Consider the following 19,142-nt stretch of genomic DNA (forward strand, 5'->3'; position numbering starts at 1 on the left):
CAGCCTTAATAGTACATGACGAACAAATTGGTAACGATGGACAGGGCTCTATAGTCATCGTTGTACTTACAGTCATAGTATACTGTCCTTCAAGTTAGTCCAACCTGATCTAAGCTTACAGTGAAATCGATGCCATGGCGATGAAACCTCACAAGATTGTGATTAGATTCACTGAAGTGTGTCAAACAAGTCCAATCTTTTTATCACCACCCGTTTATTTTAGCGCCATATACAATGCAAACATTATCATCGTCCTCATCATGACTCGACGCCAGCAATGTATAATATGCTTGCTTCTCGTGTGTCCATCCATCCATCCCCCTTTTCGTCAAAGGCAAACGCTAGTTCCGTTAAGCCTTAGGTAAAATATAAAAAACTAAACTAAACTAAACATGAAAAGTAATTTACCTAAATCGTTCTTCATAGTTGAGCTATAAATTGTCCTTTCGTTTATGTGTTGAAGGGAGGATCAGGACGGCTTTCTGAACTCGCCACGTCTCAATTTCGTCCTCCTTGAATAGTTCCATAGCTTTGCTGTTCGGGTCTTGACTTGTTCAAGGGACGCTCATCGTCCTCGGAGTCCGAAATAGCCGCCGAGTCTCCAGGCAATAACAGCGTGCTAGACGAAGACGAAACCTCATTGTCCTCCGCATCAGTGCTCTCTGCTGAAGTTGATACAGAAGCAGTTGGGCCGGCTCCGTCTTTGGCGAGATACGCAGGGATAGCGCCTACGATGGCGACAAACATAAGAAAGAACCATGCCGTGATGACATATCCATGGTCAGCGCCCCAAGTGAAGAGAGCTCCAGCAGAAGCGGGACCAGCAGCGCGGCCCAGTCCGCTGAATGTCGTCGCATAGCCATTAAGTGTGCCTAGCACGCTGAGGGAACTACACGAGTTCGTGAGAAGAATGGTGGTGGACGGGAAGGCCACAATGATTCCAGCAGCCTTGATGAACATGACCAAGATAAGAGCTGTCGTTCGGGCATTGTGTGTAGGGAACAGGACACAGTAAGGGGTGAGGAAATAAGCGATGGGCATAAGGACACCTTTAGCACATTAGTGAGGGCACATCATCAATGCAAAAGGCGACAACTTACAGGAGAATCTGAAGCATCGCAAAACTCCAAAACGAGCAACAATTGTAGGATACAGAAGGAACTGGATGCTACCACAAACAACACCATACACCGTGTAAATAAGACCGACCTGGCTATGAGTCATGCCAAATCCTCCAGAAAAATAAAAGGGGAATGCCGTGTTCTCGGGTGTATGCTGTTCAACAGGATGTCTGAGGAAAACACTAAGGATCTGATCATAGGCGACTGAGTGGAAAGCCAAAAACGTGTATGCCAAAAGGTTGATGGAGGTTTCACGAGTGAGCACACGCTCTTTCCTGGCTGGCTCCTCGTCTTGCGTCTTGGGCGCTGTCTTGTTGGGAAGAAGAGGTGAAGTGGCCTCGCCGTCTACGAATGAAGGGCGACGGGTAGAGGGCGTTGGGCGAGTGTTTTTGAAGGAGTTGGTGATACGCTTGCCAACTAGGATACCCCAATCTCGATGTCCTCTTTTGCTGGGAAGTGTTTCCTGGGCAGTATTAGGAGCGGTGTACAGCAAATGCATAGCTCAGACTCACATGAAGAAACAGGACTGCGACAGTAACAGAGGTGAGGAAAAAGACGGTCAAGATCAAGTTGGGAAGAAGAAACGGGAAGCGCTTGAAGAATTCCAGATGACCAAAAATCTCAGGATATTGTTCAGCAGGCTCGGCGAAGAATCCTCCAAAGCTAGGGCCGATGATAGAGCCCAGACTCCATACTATGGGCATAATTGAGAAGGCACGAGGCTGAAGTTCTCGTTCAGGGACCATCTCAGCAACCATTGTTCGAATAATTCCAACTAATAACTGTCAGTGGAAGGAGATTTCCAAACGTGTAGGGTATGGTTCAACATACCGTTTCCGTTTCCACCTCCCTGAATAGCTCGGACAGCAATAGCCATGGGCAAACTCGTTGACATGCCCCATATTATAAAACAGACCATGGTCGTCAGAAGGCCCAGGATAACGGTAGGTTTTCTCCCGTAGGTATCAGACGCTTTCCCCCACGCGACAGCTGTGATGCTTTGTGAGATGGAAAAGACACCCGATGTGACGCCCACCCAGCTTCCGACCTTATTCGTCGGAACGCCGTAGCTCCTGACCATCGCTGGAAGATATGGGAATACTGAGGTGTAGGCCATAGGCTCGGCGATTCTTGCAATGGCTGTTGGGAAGTTAGTGAGATCGTGGTAAGATGCCTGGGGGTACCTGGAGAAGATTGGACCATGATGACTGTAGATTCATGTTATAGTGTCTCTGTATTCGATGAGAAGTTGTTTCTATAGATAACATCTATACGGGAGCACACCAAAACAGAGGAGAAGGAATTTGGTTGCATTGTATTGACTTGAGTATCATCTCATCCATCTCAACTTTGCGTGTATATGATGTGCGATGCGATCAAAGCACGGCCCAAGAACTTTGGACAAGGGTATTGAAAACCTTTTACAGGTGTTGACAGAACGAAGGAAAGTTGCCGAGTTTCAACTTACCCAGAATCGCCAGCTGCTGCTTTGGCAGCTTAGGGCCATCTTTTGTCGTCATTGTGAAGGATAATGGCGTCAAGAGAGCGAGGGAGAAACGGACGAAGCCTTGGAACTGAGCAATTCCTTTTCTTCTTGTTTTAATAGTGCGTAGTGGGCTAAGCCGGGGCGATGGTTAATCTGGCCAGGGAATAGACAATGGATATAGGCGATCAAACTTATTAATCAGCCTTGTCCCGACTCTTAGACCAGAAAAGATAAGAGGCAGGGAAAGAAGAAGAGATATTATCAGTAGAAGAAAGAGAAAAGACAAGAGAGAGCCTGACGAAAAGGCAAAGTAAGTACAAGAGCCAAGCCCGCTGGGGAAGCTATGGGTCACTGTTACCAAATCAGGCTTGGTCTCTTTTTCCCGCCCATAGCCGTGCAGCAAAAGGGCGAACATTTGCAGGGGTCTTGTTAGACATGCAGAATATTGCGGTCAAGAAAGGCCGATAATTGGAAGAAGGTGTGATTGTGATTCTCTGGGTTTGGCCGATGGCTGCAGGAGCCACGGTGAAGAATTGGGGTGTCACAAGAGCAACTTCAGCTGGCTGAGCCCGGCTATGACAGTGTTGTACAGTAACGTAGGGAGTATTATTTCTATGAGACAGCAGCGGATAGCATGACGTACAGCATGTATGTATAGCGTTCTAGTGATGTATTGTACTCGAGGTCTTAGCAGCTCCCAGTTGTCGGATAGGTACGTGCTGAGTACCTGAGTAACAAGTCTTCAGTTCAGTCTTGGTTGCAACCATCATAAGCAATGACGAAAAAGCTAGCCCTCGAGTTTTAGGGTACAAGAAATAAATAGTCCAAGAATGTAGGTTAACATAGCATAAGCAATTCCACTAATTTCGTCTCTTATGCTCTCCCTAGTTTTGTCTTTTGACTATTATCTAGGTAGACTAGGTAGTTAGAGAGTCTGGGGTCATCATGGCCCCGAGAGCGGAGCTTAGTTCTCTGCACCCTGCAAGCCACCAGAACCAGAACCAGATGTGTGGACTAATTTTCCGCTTGTCTCCGCCTTATTACCGATTCGAGTAATAAACTGGTCGGTGTCTAATGCGGAGTGTACATACTTGCTGCATAATCTGAGATGGTATAAGTGTAGTGGTTGCATTTAATGATTCATACTCGATAGAAAACTACAGTGTTAATGAAGGCAATAAAGTAGTACTTAGTTGTCCTTCGTATCAGATGTGCTTAATAACTGTTGTACCTACACTCAGTTATAGATATAACTACCTAGCTATATAATTAACTATTATCCCAAGTTTATAGAACTTTGAACTAGGAGTGGCTACCTAATAGTTGGTATTCCCAAGTAGTGATATTAAAGTATAAGCTTGAGGCATTAAAAATAGAGATAAAAAGCCTCTGATTCAAATTAGGTACCTGTCATAAACTGCATAAAGTTGTTTACTCTTTTATCCTCCCGAGGCATGCCAAACGTTGTGGATCCCGACTGTCATTGGTCAATGAGCTCCGTTGCTCTGTAACGTCATCACCCGTTGTATCACGTCTTTCCCTCTTTACTTTCTTTCTATCAACATCATCAATATCAATATCATTACTCAGGCTCCAACGCATGCTAACAACCTGAATAGTCCCAGGAGCAACACCTTCTAGGTCATCCACCGTTATGAGTCGGCTGTGAGTTCAACATCTACCTTAACGCCCCCCGCCAAGACCTTTATCCCTCCACTTCCCGGACAACATTGACCACCAGGACCGGGCCCAAGACCAAGACTTATACTAAGACTCTATCCCCAGTAGCTCTTCTCATCAGGAGAAAGACAAAATGCCAACTGAGAGCACTCCTCTCATACAAACTGTTCGGGTCGGCCCTCCCCGGAGGAGGTACCCTCACCAAACCTGGCGTCGCTTCTTTACTCTGATTTGCTCTGTCGTGGTTATTGGCGGTTTCGGCTTGTTCGTTATCCAAACTCTATTGATTGGACCTCACCACCACCATGGTCATCCTGGCTCTTGGTTACCTGCCAAAAGTCATTTGAGTTACGAAGAGTTGGAACGTATCCTATTTGATACCCCAGACCCCAAAAAAGCTGAGGAATGGAGTCGTTATTATACTTCTGGCCCCCACCTGGCTGGCAAGAACCTCTCACAGGTTGGCAACCACCCACTTACTATCTATACAAAACATTGACCAATTCTCCTCTAGGCCGAGTGGACAAGGGACCGTTGGGAGGAGTTCGGAGTTGAATCCAGCATCGTGGCATATGATGCCTATCTCAACTACCCTGTTGACGCCAGTGTTTCCATCTTGGAAAAGTCAAAGAACGGAAAAGGCTGGAACACCACATTCAAGGCCTCTCTTGAGGAGGACATCATCGAAGAGGACCCAACAACCTCTTACGACAACCGCATCCCCATCTTCCACGGCTACTCAGCCAGTGGAAACGTCACTGCCTCATTCGTCTATGTCAACTATGGAACTTACCAGGACTACCAGGACCTCGTTGATGCCAAGGTTGACGTCAAGGGGAAGATTGCCATTGCCAGGTACGGTGGAATCTTCAGAGGCCTCAAGATCAAGCGCGCACAGGAGCTCGGCTTTGTTGGAGTCCTCATCTACAGCGATCCTGGTGATGATGGTGAGAGGACCGAAGAGCATGGATATAAACCTTACCCTGAGGGACCTGCGCGTAACCCCAGTGCTGTTCAGCGCGGAAGTGCAGAGTTCTTGAGCATCCGTCCCGGTGATCCGTATGTAAAATCTGTTCCAAATCAAAAACCCAGCTAACCTTTTAGATCCACCCCTGGATATCCTTCCAAGCCTGATGCTCCTCGTGTCCCAGTTGATGACGCCACCGCATCTATCCCTTCAATTCCCATCTCATATCGGGATGCTCTTCCCATCCTCAAGGCTCTCAACGGCCATGGTCCAAAGTCATCGGATTTCAATAAGTACTGGAACAAGAACCTCGGCTTGAAATACAAAGGCGTTGAGTACAACATTGGCCCTACGCCAGATGATGTTGTTGTCAACCTTTACAACGAGCAAAAGTATGTCACCACGCCCATCTGGGATGTTATCGGAATTGTCAACGGCACCATCCCCAACGAAGTAATCGTTGTCGGAAACCATCGAGATGCTTGGATTGTCGGCGGAGCTGGTGACCCCAACAGTGGCTCTGCTGTTCTCAACGAAGTCATTCGCGGAGTTGGAAAGGCTATCGAGGCAGGCTGGAAGCCTCTTCGAACTATTGTCTTTGCGAGCTGGGACGGTGAGGAGTACTCTTTGATTGGCAGCACCGAATGGGTCGAGGAATATCTTCCATGGCTCTCAGAGGCTAACGTTGCCTATGTCAACGTTGACGTCGGTGTCGATGGTCCCGAGTTCACCGCATCTGCAGCTCCTCTCCTCAACCAAATCATCCGCGATGTCACAAGCGCTGTTCCCTCAGCCAACCAAACCATTCCTGGCCAGACTGTCAACGATCTCTGGTCTGGAAGAATTACTACTATGGGTAGTGGGAGCGACTTCACAGCTTTCCAGGACTTTGCGGGCATTCCTTGCATTGACTTCGGTTTCAAGTACAGTAGTACTAGTGCCGTCTATCACTACCATAGCAACTATGATAGCTTCTATTGGATGAAGGAATACGGTGATGTTGGATTCAAGTACCACCGGACCATGGCTCAAATCTTGGGTCTCACCATTGCCAAGCTCGCCGGCACTGTCATCATTCCCTTTAGCGCTACCGAGTATGCTGATGCGTTGAACGGCTACCTTGATAAGGTCGAGGCCAAGTTCGAGCCTGCTGCCGAAGTCATGAGCGACGATGAAATCTTCAGCATGCGCGGTACTGTCTTGTCAGACAAGCCTATTGGAAGCGAGCACGAGTTTAAGAAGAGTCTCGACCACATTCGTCAGCAACTCGGACACTTCCACCTTAAAGCTAGCGAACTCGACGCCGAAGCTGAAATTGCCAACCACAAACTCGAAGAGGGTCTTCCATGGTGGAATATTATAGGGAAAATCCGCCTCGGCTACACTATTGAGAAAATCAACAAGAGATACAAGTTCCTCGAGCGCAACTTCCTCTATGAGGGTGGCCTAGATGGCCGAGATTGGTTCAAGCACGTAGTTTTTGCGCCTGGTATTTGGACCGGTTATTCCGGAGGTAAGTACGTGTTCGGGCAAATTCGACTCACTTACTAACGAAGTCATAGCTGTTTTCCCCGGCTGGGACGAGAGTATCGATGCAAAGGATTACACAAACGGTCTTAAGTGGTCTGCTATCATTGTACGATGTATCAACAAGGCCATTGATAGTCTCTCTGGTTAAGCAACCCTCAGGGTGTCAGAAAATTCGCCGCTTAGAAGCGTAAGAGACGGAATCTGTAGGTCGTTTTATGCTGTTTAGATCAGACTTATTACGGTATTTATCTTCGTAACCTAAAGCTTAGGAGCCCGGTCTTGTGTTACCTACGATTTGGGCTGTTGGCTCTGGAAATGTATGCTTATAATCTCAGGTTATCATATAACATGAAAAAATGAGCAACCATCTCTCTCTCCCCTCATAAAACACCCGATTGTGGATACGTATTCTCAGTAGACCTATCTATTCTAAATGGTTACTAAATATTGATTAGTGATCATCAGTATCGCTCATAAATCTGGTAGATGGATTGACCTGGTATCAATTCAAGACGGCACATCCGTCATCTAAGTCGCTTCTCTAAGCTAGAATCTTACACTAACAGTAATCTTTGTCGCCAACATTCAAATCTATCATTACATCCACGCGTTTCTTTGTTTAGAACTTGTAAACCTGGTCTTCCTTGTAGCCGAGCTCCTTAAGAGCTCCGGTCAGCTCACCCTGGTTCTTGGGGCTGACCTTGTTTCCGGAGATGGCGTTCATGAGACCGGGAGGGCCGCAGACGAAAAGCTTGATGTTCTCGTTCTTGGGTTCGGGAAGAACAGTCTTGAGAAGGTCCTTGGTGATGAAGCCACTGCCACCGACCCAGCCCTTGGGAGGGTTGTCGAGGACGTAGAAGGCTCGGAAGCGCTGGGGGTAGGTGTTCTCGAGCTCCTCGAACTCCTTCTTGAGGAGAATGTCCTTCTCGCTGATGTTGCCGAAGACAAGGGTGACCTTGGTCTTGTCCTTGGGGTTGTTGAAGATGGCGCGGGCGAGCTGGTACATGGGTGTAATGCCAGTGCCGCCAGCGATGAGGGCGATATGGTCGTGCTTGTTCTCCTCCCAGGTGTACTTGGGGAGAGGACCCTTGAGGTCAAGGCGCTGGCCAGGAGCCATGTCGTGCAAGTGTGTGCTCATGGGACCGTTGGGGTACTTCTTGATAAGCAAGTCAAGGAAGCCCTTGTCGTCTGTGCAGCAGTTAGCGTGCGTTCATGTATAAAGAATTTCTTTGCATACTCTCATCGCTGATGGGGGTGTAAGGTCGGAGCGTGGCCTTCTCGTCATTGGGGCCCTTGTACTTTGTGAGAAGGGCACTGGCAACGTGCAGACCAGAGACCTGGTCAGCTTCGGGAAGCTCGAAGCGCAGGCGCTTAGTGTTGTGGTTGACAATCTCGACGTCAGAGAGCTTAAGGGAGACCCAGCCCTGATCACCACCAGTGAAGGCCTTCTTGGGCTCAGCGCCAACAGCCTGCTTCACATCCTGGGCAGCGGCAGAAACGGGAGCTCCGCTCTTGCCAAAGTACCAGTAACCAGCACCACCAAAGGCAGCAGCTCCAGCAGCATAAAGGAGGGCATTGGAACCGCCAGCGCCTCCAGCCTCGGTGGCATATCGACGGAAAGACTAGAAACGAACTGAATTAGCTTCTGCTATGATCTGATAAGAGAAGTATTTGATTGATAATCCGAAATCATCACGGCAGGAGGGGTGTAGATGCGACATGCGTGGGGAGAGAGCCATACCCTCAAAGGCTGAGCAGCACGGAATGCGGATCGGGCGAACATCTTGACACTATTATGATACTCTTTAAAGGTCAATTGGGAAGTCAATTGACTAGAAATAAAAGAGCAAAAAGAGTTGTTGACGTTACTCAAAGTTAGAGAAGTGGGTGTATCAAGGGTACCTTAGTTCCGAAATCGCGACGTTTGAAGATGACGTTATGAGTCACGTGATATCCCGAGCACGTAATTGAAGCGGGAAGGTACAAAGCAGCCAGTCTTCCTGTATGTCTTTAGCGAAGAATTATTAGGGATGGAGACGATCTAGGCGATTAAGTTTGTCATGCCAAAAGCTTCTAGTTCGCTTTGTCATGACCAGATCTGTTATTAAATATGTCTTGTATATCAACTTGAAGCTCGCCAAGACGTAGTAAACTTAGGCCTAAGCTTGTCCTAAATATGGTATATAAACTAAGGATTCATCTATTATGATATCACCAGCCAAGGCTACTACTTCGAGAGCTTGGAACGCGTATGTCTACTACGCACTTGTGGTATGATAGAAGTACAAGCAATAGCTTGGAGTGACCCGGTATGATTCATAATGTGTTGTTTGCCTTCGACAGTTTTAGTGGTACAGTATTCGATCTCAATGGTATACATCTCTTCAACATGGCACTAGCCTCTATCCACTGAACAACCCCAGCCTGTTACCTCAACAAACTTAACTTGTACATTTAACATCTCTCCTCCGTTATGAGTATCACGATCTTCCAAGATCTTTTCTCGCCAATCGCTGTCAAAAAACTGAGGTGTCAATATCCGGTAATGTATGGGATGCATGGTTTCAGAATCACCTGCTATACATCCATCTTAAAGTTCGCTGTGGTATTATTGGTATATGTGCCCGCTCCGTCGGAATACATCGAATCGTGAGCGTCTCTTCAAGCATGGCATGCAATTCGTTATTATTCAACCCTCGGTATCACCTCTCGGCTTCTTTCGCTTCTTCGCCGACGACCGGCTCTCCCAACTCCATCGGCGGTTTCTCCTGCACCGGTGTGACGTTCGAGTCCCTTTTCGTTCCAGCATCGTGGCTCTCCCTCCTCAGAATACCAGTATCTTGAGACTGCGCGATTGTCGGCGTGTTTGCTTGACTTCCCCCGCGTTGCCCATGATAGTGGACGACCTGCGGGGGCGCTTGTCCGGATTGAAGTCCCAGTTGTTCGGTGGGATACGGGTCAAGGTCTTTGCTCGACGTCGAGAACATCGACACGATTGGCTGATGATACCCGTTAGTCGCATTGCTGGAAGATGGAGTGTGGCCATATTGACCGCTATGCTCCGCTTGGGTAGGTGTGCCCACGTCAGGAGAGCCAGATCCCTCCACAAGATGGCCAGTCAGGCTGTTCATTCCTCCTTCGATATCGCGGAGTAGCCGGACATATTCCTCGGGCACCAGGCCGCTCTCTTGCGTCTTGGGGTCTTCGGCAACCAGCCAGCCTTGTCCGTGTCGATACGAAACCCAGATGATCTGGCCCTCAACCAGAGGCAATTCGTTTTCGTTCTCTCGCTCGAAATCGAACAAGGCAACGGCCTTGCCATGAAACTCTTCGTCCGGCGACGTAATAGTAAACTGATAATCTCGTGAATAGCGAGACTCGTCATTGAAGCCTGGGGACGATGGGGAGCTGTCAGACTCGGGCTGATAGTACTCACCGCCCTCGGCAGCCCTGGGTTGTTGGGCAATGTGATATGCCCGGCTGTGTCTTGCCTGGTCTGGCGGATATGTGACAAAGTCTCCGCCAGGACCGTTGGCCTCGTTGCCATTATTCACATAGTAAGTTTCGCTGCCGTCTCCACTAGTTCCCATGTAATAACCCCGCTCACGGTCGTAGTTGGCCGAACGCACATCATCACGACCTGTCCTCCCCCTCATGCCTGTGGCTGCCGAAGTCGATTTGTGCTTGCGGTGGCGTGTGGCCACGACGGGGCTTTGCAAATCCTCGTCTTCGCTATATGGAGGACCACCGTCAAACTGGATGGGAGCAAGGTCATGAGCACGGTTGAATCCTTCAGTGCCCCACGACTCCCAAGGCATACGTGCATCCAACGAGCCCGGAGGGTCTGATAATCGTCGGTGCTCACTTGCGGGCGTTGTCATGCCCGATGGCGGACCCGAAGGTTCAGGCGGCGGGCCATAATGTAGAGGGTGAGTGACAGGGTAGGCAAAGTCCCGCACTTGAGTATACGAAAGAGTCGAGGGGAACATTGGAAATATGTGAGAGTTCGGACGGGATCTCGTAGGCAAAGAGCCTGTCGAGTATTGGGAAAGTCGGCTCTTGGAAACGTGCGACATTGGTCGGGACTGAACGCTTCGGCGCGATGACGGAGATGTGATTAAAGGTGGCAGCGCGGGGTGATTAGGGTTCGGCGAAGAGACTGCGGCTGCTGAAGGAGAGGTCACTGGAGAAGAGGTCGTCGACATAACTGCCGTCGCCGACATGCCTTTCAAGACAGAGTCAAGCGACAGTCGTGCGATCTGGCGCACACGGCCGCGCAACCGCCGGAGGATGGGCGTGCAGCAAAGGTCTCGCGGGGCTTCAGTAAGACTGACGGATAAATCAGTGCGGTCGCAGAACAGAGGACCCACGGAAAGGTCGATATCGTGGGGTTCGAAGTGATGGAAAACGTTGCGTTAGACAAAGACGATCTGCGCCAAAGAAATCAATGCGATACTCGATTCGCAGTGTGCAATGTTGAACACTCGAGGTAGGGTCTTTCTTGTCCAAACAGAGGTGGTCGAGGCGGCGGACGTCAAGTCAGCCGTAACGCTAAGACGTTGAGTACCGTAGGTTGGCGGTCGATCAAAAGGCTCCAGTCGAGTTCCAAGTTGATGGTCAACGTAGCCCTAATGCAAATGATGCGAGACGACCCGTCGTCAGGCGACAAAAGCACAGGATGGATTTGGTTGCAAGTGTGGAGAGAGTGAGAAGCGAAGGAGTGTAAAAGAAACAGAGCAACAATAGTTACAGTAGCAACCGAAATAGAAACAGAAGAGAAAACAATGCCCTGCTCCTGGTGCTCGGAATGAACAAGGGCTCAGCACTGCTCAGCACTGTACAGTAACCGCAAATGGCCGTCCAATGTCTACCTATGCCTGCCTGCGCTTGCGCTTCCAGGCCCTGGGCTGAGTTAGGATAGGATCCCGAGGGTTGCTGATGGAGGAGAATGCAAGGCAGAGTTGGGTTACTAAGGTTAGGTTAGGTCAGAATGAAAGAAGCGATTGCCCACCCAACCTCACAGCATGAGCACGTCTTTGCCTGCCAGCGAGCGGGTGCCCGAGGATTGATGAGAGCCCGAGCCTAACGTTAGGACCTGGGGGAGATGGACCGTACCTGGTAAGGTCGCCCGTTGGCACGTACCTACTACTTTCGGGCCCAAGACCTGGAGTTGGACTGTTGAAGGCGTTGTGGTGGAGCAGAATTGGTCGCGATAGTGCACCACACCACTGAAGCAAGCGCCTTGTGCACCAATCTGACTGGTCAAGCAGCGAGCCAGCGCCTGTAAGTCAGAGACAAGGACCCAATGAAACCCTTTTTCTGTGGCCTGCTTCTTAGGTTCCTAAGCGCTAGGAAGAAGTGAATTAAACTGTTCTAGAGACTTGACTTAGTAGTCGGAGCTGATGATGTGCAGGCAGAAGAGATGAACGTCGACTAAAAAGTTGGAAACGATACGCAAGCAATCAAACAATGGGACTACCCGGTTTCATCAAGTTAATATGGGTGACATGCATGTTAATAACTTACTTGCCCAGGTTGTTAGTCGCGGACAGTTACCAGATGAGGGGTAAATTGACTAAATTTTGTGTAGCTTGGGCCTACTAAATTTAGGAAAATGTGTCAAATGTCTTGACGTGATGTCTCTACTATGTACGTTGGGTTCTGTCGTGCAAATAAATCATGGTCAAATTTAGGTACTCAATACAACAAATCTCCGAGTGTTTCTGTCCCAGATCTGAACGCCTTTTGACATCATTTAACTAGCGAGCTGATTACTAGACTAGACTACCCAGTAACTCGTGTGGTTTGGTAGTGACCCAAGGATGTGAAATGCTACCATGCAACCCCTACCCGGTCTGGAGGAGCCGCACTCATCCTAAGTAAGTTCTTAACCATGTAACTAATTAAAAACTGTACGTATACATATTCGATCAACAAACAAAGCCAAGGACGCCACGATGTTCTCTGCACTTCTTCTCCCACTCTCAAGCCCGTGCTCAGTGTCCCTCGTGTTCCTCCCGGAACTGGCATCTTGCTTGTCGTCTTGCATGCGCATGCGCCTACGTAGTCACATACATAATCCACAAGACGTACGACGACTCCCAACGGGAGTCTCGCTGGATGCCCACCCGGGCCGTTAGAACTTGGTTCATCTATTTGCGGATAGATAGATCTAGCTGAATCAAGGTAACCAGGAGAGTTCAACTGGGTCACCATAGAAAGCAATTTCCGCACATTGCATCGTTGCTGTCGTAATGGGATCATCCCTTCAACATTTGCTGGCTTCTCTGGAAATTGCTATGATTATGGCGCGCAGGATGATGAAACTAGACCCCGAAAGGTGTATGACAGGGGCATCTAGATTGAGGTCGGCTACGTAGGAAGCTGGAAGCAAGGCGAGGCAAAGCGAGACGAACAGGGGAATCGATGGCATGGATCATCCCTTAGCACCTGTTGTTGTTGTTTTTGAGTCTTTATCGGGCTTTTGGGATCTTGATCCCAGCTTCAGTCCGGGGGCCCACGATCTTGTCAACGGCCGAGGCTTTAATGACTGCAGATTGCGGATACATCGACAACTAATTAACACGAGATAATTTCTATGGTTCATTGAAAGGTGGTGTAGCGTAATTGGACATGCAGGGCTAGCACAGGTGACGGTGATCTGCAATATTACAACCATTGTAACTTCATGGTGCACTGCAACGCGCTGTGACGCGATGAGAACCCAGGAGATGCATTTGGCCTAAGTTTAGGGTACAGAAAGAGAATAGGCTAAACTCAGCTCCATAACATACGTAAATAAATAAATTGTTTTATTATTTTACAACCAGTCATCAACCAGGCTTGCTTTTGTTGCCCTGAACCAAGTCAATCCGAGTCTTCAGTGTCTTTTGAATCTTGGAGGTTCCTATTCCTAGGTAGTAAGTTGGTCTCTACCATGATTGGCTAACGTCAAAGCGTCGTTTGTTTCAGGTAATGCAGGCGTTTAAAAGCCAATAGCATCTCTCGGTGAACCTCGGGTGGAGATCATCCCGCTGGGTCGATCCTCAGCAACAAGGAATCTCAGCCGTCTGACCACCCAATGGAATAGAGGGAACAGAAAACTAGATACCCGAGCCCTGGATACTAAAAGAATATCTGTAGCCCCTTGCTCATGTTGCTAGTGAACTGACTGCTTTATTCTGTCTTACATATCTTCAACGGGCAGGTATTCTTGCTGTTCCAAGGATACTAATGTCAGCTTCCTTAACGATATTACAGATTCTATTAGATTCTGTACATAAGTGGTGTTGGATGCGAATTCCGTCTCAAAAAACCACATTCCACTCCTAGCGTCTGATGCCGCTCAATACGGTGCTGCTCATCCCGTGTTTTACTGAAGAAAACAAAAACTACTAACCTACTATCTATCGATACATCTCGTAATTTCACGCAAATGTTTACCGAATAATCTCCGGGCTCTTAGAGCAGCATTTTCTCTTCGGAAGCAACGACACTCTTGTTGTCCTTCCCACATCAAGCAAGTGCTTCTGTCTTCCATGGACCTTCCATTGATGTCTCAACACTACCTATAGAGGATGCTGACTCATCGCCCATCGCACCGCACTTTAGCCGACAATTGTGGAAACTAGCGTCACCTCGCCCTAGCTCCCAGCTTTTTAACAGGTTCACCACAATTCTCCAACCTCTTTCTTCCCGCAAAGAACTTTCTTCACGCGTCGCACACAACCAAAGTAGAAAGACGACGATGAGATGATAGTGGTTGTACCAACCTGATAAACACAACTGGTAAGTGACCGCATGATTGATTGATACACCAACAACCTTTCTATGATGAGTTTAACATATTGGAGCTGTCTGAATTTCCTTTGCTGAAAAGACACTTTATACGCTTTTTTATCTGAAGATTGATAAAAAAAAACCATTATTTGTTCATGAATTTCTTCTACCTGGAGACAACGTGCTGACACCGTTGCCTCGTAGTTTATTGCGCGTCCTGCTACTCGAGCATGCCACGCGCTTTTGCGCCCACCAACAATCTTGTTTTCTCGCCCGGCTAGAACCTTGAAGAGATGGAGGTTGCTAATGGTGGCTCTGCGGCCCAAGGCCAAAATGGCTCATCTGAAGGCAACAACGGATACAAACTAAAATTCTGCACTGTCTGTGCCAGTAACAACAACCGGTTCGTGCATACTTGTCCTACAATCAACAACGTTTTGTTAATATGTCTGTCAAAAGATCTATGGAGGCCCATCTCCGGCTTTCGCAGGCTGACTATCCTGTCATCTCCTTCGGTACAGGTTCCCTCGTCCGCTTGCCTGGACCTACCATCACCCAACCTAACGTATACCACTTTAACAAAACTTCATATGACAGCATGTTCAAAGAGCTTGAGTCTAAGGACGCTCGACTGTATAAAAATAATGGTATCCTGAACATGTTGAATCGTAATCGCGGGGTCAAATGGGGTCCAGAGCGTTGGCAAGATTGGCAGGTCGGTGTACCTCGCCTGCAGCACGCCAAGGACCGTGGCAGCGAGGGTACTGAGGGCGGTCTGGTCGACATTGTCATTACCTGCGAAGAACGATGTTGGGACGCCGTTGTGGATGACCTCATGAACAGAGGCTCTCCCCTTAACCGACCTGTCCATGTCATCAATGTTGAAATCAAGGATAACCACGAAGAAGCTGCTGTTGGTGGTCAAGGTATCCTGGACCTTGCCAATTCTCTCAATGCAGCAGCTCGGGAAGAGCGTGAGGCCATTGGCGCCTCTGCTTTCGATAACGGTTCTGCGTCGAGCAGAGCTACGTTTGATGAGCGAGTACCTGATATTCTCGCTTCGTGGCAGGAAAGATGGCCCAACCTGCCAGCAACCTGGACTGTTGCCTGGTTCTGATCATCGTAAGAACTCGCTTTTTACATGCCTTGGTGAGGTGACTGAACACCATACGATAAAGACATGAAGCTCGGGTATGTCGCCGCATCCCAAACGGCTTGATACTTAATTTTCAGATTATCTGGAGGCTCAAATGTTCCTGGTAGAAAGATCAGTAGAACGGACCTTCAGAGGACTTAGATGAGGAGGGTACGGCCTTCTGGCTCCCAATCGTAGATACCCGAACCTGGTCAAATCGACTCAGATCATATCGTGACGACCCCAACGCGACATATACCCCGAGCCTACAGGCCAGGCACTGAGGCACGCAACCAACATGTTACTCCAACGGTGTACGCCCGTCATCACCGGCAAGCGACCTACGATAGGCCTTTATTATGTGCTGTGGTCATGTACAGCTGGACTTGTGGGCGACTGATATGTCATCCTTGCGACCCAACAAACCCACAAAACCCTTATTCCACCGGTTCATCCGCTGCTATCCCTATTATGGTTTCGAGATCAAGCAGATCATGGTGGACGATTCTTTAGGCCCCTCACAGTGTATTAGACGCAACTCTATCATAGGTAGATGAATAATGTCGATCTTTGACCGGCTTCTCAGTTATAATGAAGATTGTCCAAACTGCATCCATAGTGAGTGTTGAAAAAAAGAGCTGGCCTGTGATGTTACAGAAAACACCCTGCCTAAGAAACAAAACGATTTAGTCACTTTATGATCTTGAACCCACTCTTAGGCTATTTATTTTCTGCGTTATAAGCATTGGTTGTGTATTTCTCCTAATTACCTGTCCCCCGGACTGGCAAAGGTTTGCTCTTGGCCTGTGTGGTATAAGAGACAAAATGAACAAGTTGGTTTATGGTGTTTGGACTACGCTTCAAGGTTATTGGTTCCCATACCTTAACACTCAGAAGTTATCCTTTTCTGCTAGCCACTGGCTTCGTTGAATCTATGCTCGTTCCTCCTAGCATTTCACAAGGTGATGGCGATCGCTCTAAGTTGAGATAAACGATTCATGTCTAAGAACCGTTTATAGAGAACGGCGCTTGTACCTGATCCGTCTACAGCTAAGTCTTCTAGTCTAGTTTTTGTTTATGATTTGTCAACTAGAAAAGAGGTGAAACTCAGATTTGAAGATCCGGATGACATCGAATGCCTTAGTTCCAGGATACGCCTATGATCGCCAGTCGTTCAGGGGTATTGAGAGGCAGCCGATTGAACGATATTGTACGCGTTCAATGCCGCCTCACAAACAAACAAAGAAGGATCCTAGTTAGCATGACGCCACAGATTGGAGGGTGGATCTATGTAAATAGTCAAGCATGAAGGTCAATTGATCATCCATGTGGTAAAGACTACCCTAAACTTCAAGTATAGAACAAGTAACCGCAACTGACTACGTGGTCCAAAAGTAAACAAATTCATCAAGGGTACTTGTCTGTTGCCCTTACGGGGTAGAATCAATCTTATAGGACAGTTGTCCAGGCGTTATCTTCTCAGTTATCTCGTTCCAAGAAAAGATGCATTCGCATCCTACTCGCCCATCCGCGGCAGGGTGAAACGGTATCCCGCGGAGACCGCATTCGCAAAATATCAGATAAATACAGAGAGAATAGCTAGTTTAATAATGTCTATATCGATACAACACTAGAAAAAATCATATTTGACTCTGAAGCTATTTATTTACTCAAACGGCGAATGGCACCACAAGGAAAGCCCAAGGTCATCCGACCAATGAGCAATCTGTATGACCTCTCTCAATTTCAACCTCCAATTGTATCAACGTACTGACTATAATAGAGAACTGTATCACTCAGCCCTACACACTTTGCGACATAGCTGTGGGACTGCTGTGACCTGCCGTTATGCTCTCCCAGAGCACCTCAAAGGAGGTATACTTGAGAATGCACAAGACACCTTCCACAGGGCTGTGGCACTTACAGTAATCGAACATCCGATGCTACAAGTGGGAATCTTGAATGAAGACTCAGCTATGCCATCATGGATTGAGCTCGAAAGAATCGATCTCAGTACACATCTGACTTGGGAAAAGATCCAACAGTCTAAAGACTATCATGTTTCCTTGAAGGAAGCTATCGGCAGTCAACTCGACACTTGGTTTACCGATGTTGAGTCTAAACCGGGGTGGAGAATGTCTGTCTTATATCCAGAAGGGCCTTTGGCGTCACTGGATGTCATCTTTTGCTGGAATCACACCAATTTTGATGGCGTAGCAGGCAAGATCTTCCACCAGAGCCTCCTGCGTAACCTCAACGATCCCAAAGTCAACAAAGAATTGGACTCCCTCAAGGACAATGTATTGACCCTGGAAAGTGTTGCGGACATATTCCCACCGCCTCCAGAGAAGCTTATCAAGATTCCTATCTCCTGGGGATTTGCTCTGTCTACGGTTTGGAAAGAGCTGAGACCCCCGTTTCTTGTGTCAAGCGACCCTACACAGGCCAATTGGGCTCCTATCCACGAGGAGCCTTATCGAACGGTGTTCAAGACTATATCAATCGACGACGCAACATTGAAGAAAGTTGTTGAGAAGTGCCGAGCGCACAAGACAACTATCGCAGGTCTTCTTCACGCTCTTCCCCTGGCCTCTCTCTCGCTACAACTGGCTGAAGGCCAGAAGCATCACAAGAAAGAGGCGAATTCAATGTATGCCATCACTGCGTTGGATGTTCGTCGTTTCATTCCCGCCGAGTCTGACGCATATCCTTGGCATGTTCCTAGCACAACTATGGATAATCAGATGGCGCTTTGCGATCACATGTTTGGCGAGGATATAGTATTAGAGCTTCGCACCAAGGCTCAAGGCGTATCTTCAGATAAAGAAGCCATGACGAAGCTTGAGGATATCGTCTGGTCCGCCGCGGTTCAAGCTCGAAAGGATATCCAGCACAAACTGGACCAGGGCATGAACAACGATCCTCTAGGCTTGATGGGCCTTGTGAAAGACTGGCGCATACAGAAGAAACAGCAACTCAAGAAGCCACGAGTCGGTGCTTGGGGCGTGTCCAACCTGGGCACCATGAATGGAGAAGTTGAAGGATCAGGGTCAGAGTCAGGCTGGAAGATCGAAAGAGCAGTGTTTCAGCTTAGCTGCGAGATGACTTCTCCGGTCTTTCATATCAGCTCCATGAGTGTGAAAGGGAAAGAGCTTTGTGTTGATATCAGTTGGCAGGAAGGTGTCATTGATGCTGAAATTGGAAACAAGCTTGCTTCTGACATGGAGGCCTGGTTAAGGTTTCTTGGCGTCTAGTGGATAGGAATGAGGACGGGGAAAATACGAGGAATATCAGTTTGGAATGTTTGAGGCTGTCATTAAGACCAGTCTCGGGCCATTGGACTGCTTGAACATAGGTAAGAGACGAAATTGGAAAGTTGGCTTATGATGTTTAGACCAAACCATAAGTGACTTAGTACTCATGGCCTAAAGCTTAGGTAAAGAT

General features: G+C 48.1%; 6 protein-coding genes across 6 annotated transcripts; 3 read left to right on the forward strand and 3 right to left on the reverse strand.

Moving 5' to 3' along the window:
• Positions 1 to 498: 498 nt before the first annotated feature.
• Positions 499 to 2,641, reverse strand: FPOAC1_000987 (uncharacterized protein; the record flags this gene model as incomplete). The annotated part of the gene is made up of 5 exons (XM_044845595.1): positions 499 to 1,049; positions 1,101 to 1,584; positions 1,634 to 1,896; positions 1,953 to 2,261; positions 2,590 to 2,641. 5 exons carry the CDS (start codon positions 2,639 to 2,641, stop codon positions 499 to 501), a joined length of 1,659 nt encoding a protein of 552 aa, XP_044711511.1.
• A 1,779-nt stretch (positions 2,642 to 4,420) lies between these two features.
• Positions 4,421 to 6,932, forward strand: FPOAC1_000988 (uncharacterized protein; the record flags this gene model as incomplete). The annotated part of the gene is made up of 4 exons (XM_044845596.1): positions 4,421 to 4,747; positions 4,802 to 5,346; positions 5,392 to 6,767; positions 6,817 to 6,932. 4 exons carry the CDS (start codon positions 4,421 to 4,423, stop codon positions 6,930 to 6,932), a joined length of 2,364 nt encoding a protein of 787 aa, XP_044711512.1.
• Positions 6,933 to 7,403: 471 nt separating this feature from the next.
• Positions 7,404 to 8,567, reverse strand: MCR1 (NADH-cytochrome b5 reductase; the record flags this gene model as incomplete). Its single annotated transcript, XM_044845597.1, has 3 exons — positions 7,404 to 7,972; positions 8,022 to 8,406; positions 8,526 to 8,567. 3 exons carry the CDS (start codon positions 8,565 to 8,567, stop codon positions 7,404 to 7,406), a joined length of 996 nt encoding a protein of 331 aa, XP_044711513.1.
• Positions 8,568 to 9,486: 919 nt separating this feature from the next.
• Positions 9,487 to 10,773, reverse strand: FPOAC1_000990 (uncharacterized protein; the record flags this gene model as incomplete). The annotated part of the gene is made up of 1 exon (XM_044845598.1): positions 9,487 to 10,773. The coding sequence occupies one exon, from the start codon at positions 10,771 to 10,773 to the stop codon at positions 9,487 to 9,489; it is 1,287 nt and encodes a 428-aa protein (XP_044711514.1).
• Positions 10,774 to 14,856: 4,083 nt separating this feature from the next.
• SSU72 (RNA polymerase II subunit A C-terminal domain phosphatase) lies at positions 14,857 to 15,680 on the forward strand (the record flags this gene model as incomplete). Its single annotated transcript, XM_044845599.1, has 2 exons — positions 14,857 to 14,966; positions 15,023 to 15,680. 2 exons carry the CDS (start codon positions 14,857 to 14,859, stop codon positions 15,678 to 15,680), a joined length of 768 nt encoding a protein of 255 aa, XP_044711515.1.
• Positions 15,681 to 17,379: 1,699 nt separating this feature from the next.
• Positions 17,380 to 18,952, forward strand: FPOAC1_000992 (uncharacterized protein; the record flags this gene model as incomplete). Its single annotated transcript, XM_044845600.1, has 2 exons — positions 17,380 to 17,426; positions 17,482 to 18,952. 2 exons carry the CDS (start codon positions 17,380 to 17,382, stop codon positions 18,950 to 18,952), a joined length of 1,518 nt encoding a protein of 505 aa, XP_044711516.1.
• Positions 18,953 to 19,142: the final 190 nt, after the last annotated feature.

Source organism: Fusarium poae, chromosome 1, assembly GCF_019609905.1.
Source record: "Fusarium poae strain DAOMC 252244 chromosome 1, whole genome shotgun sequence".
Taxonomy (NCBI): domain Eukaryota; kingdom Fungi; phylum Ascomycota; class Sordariomycetes; order Hypocreales; family Nectriaceae; genus Fusarium; species Fusarium poae.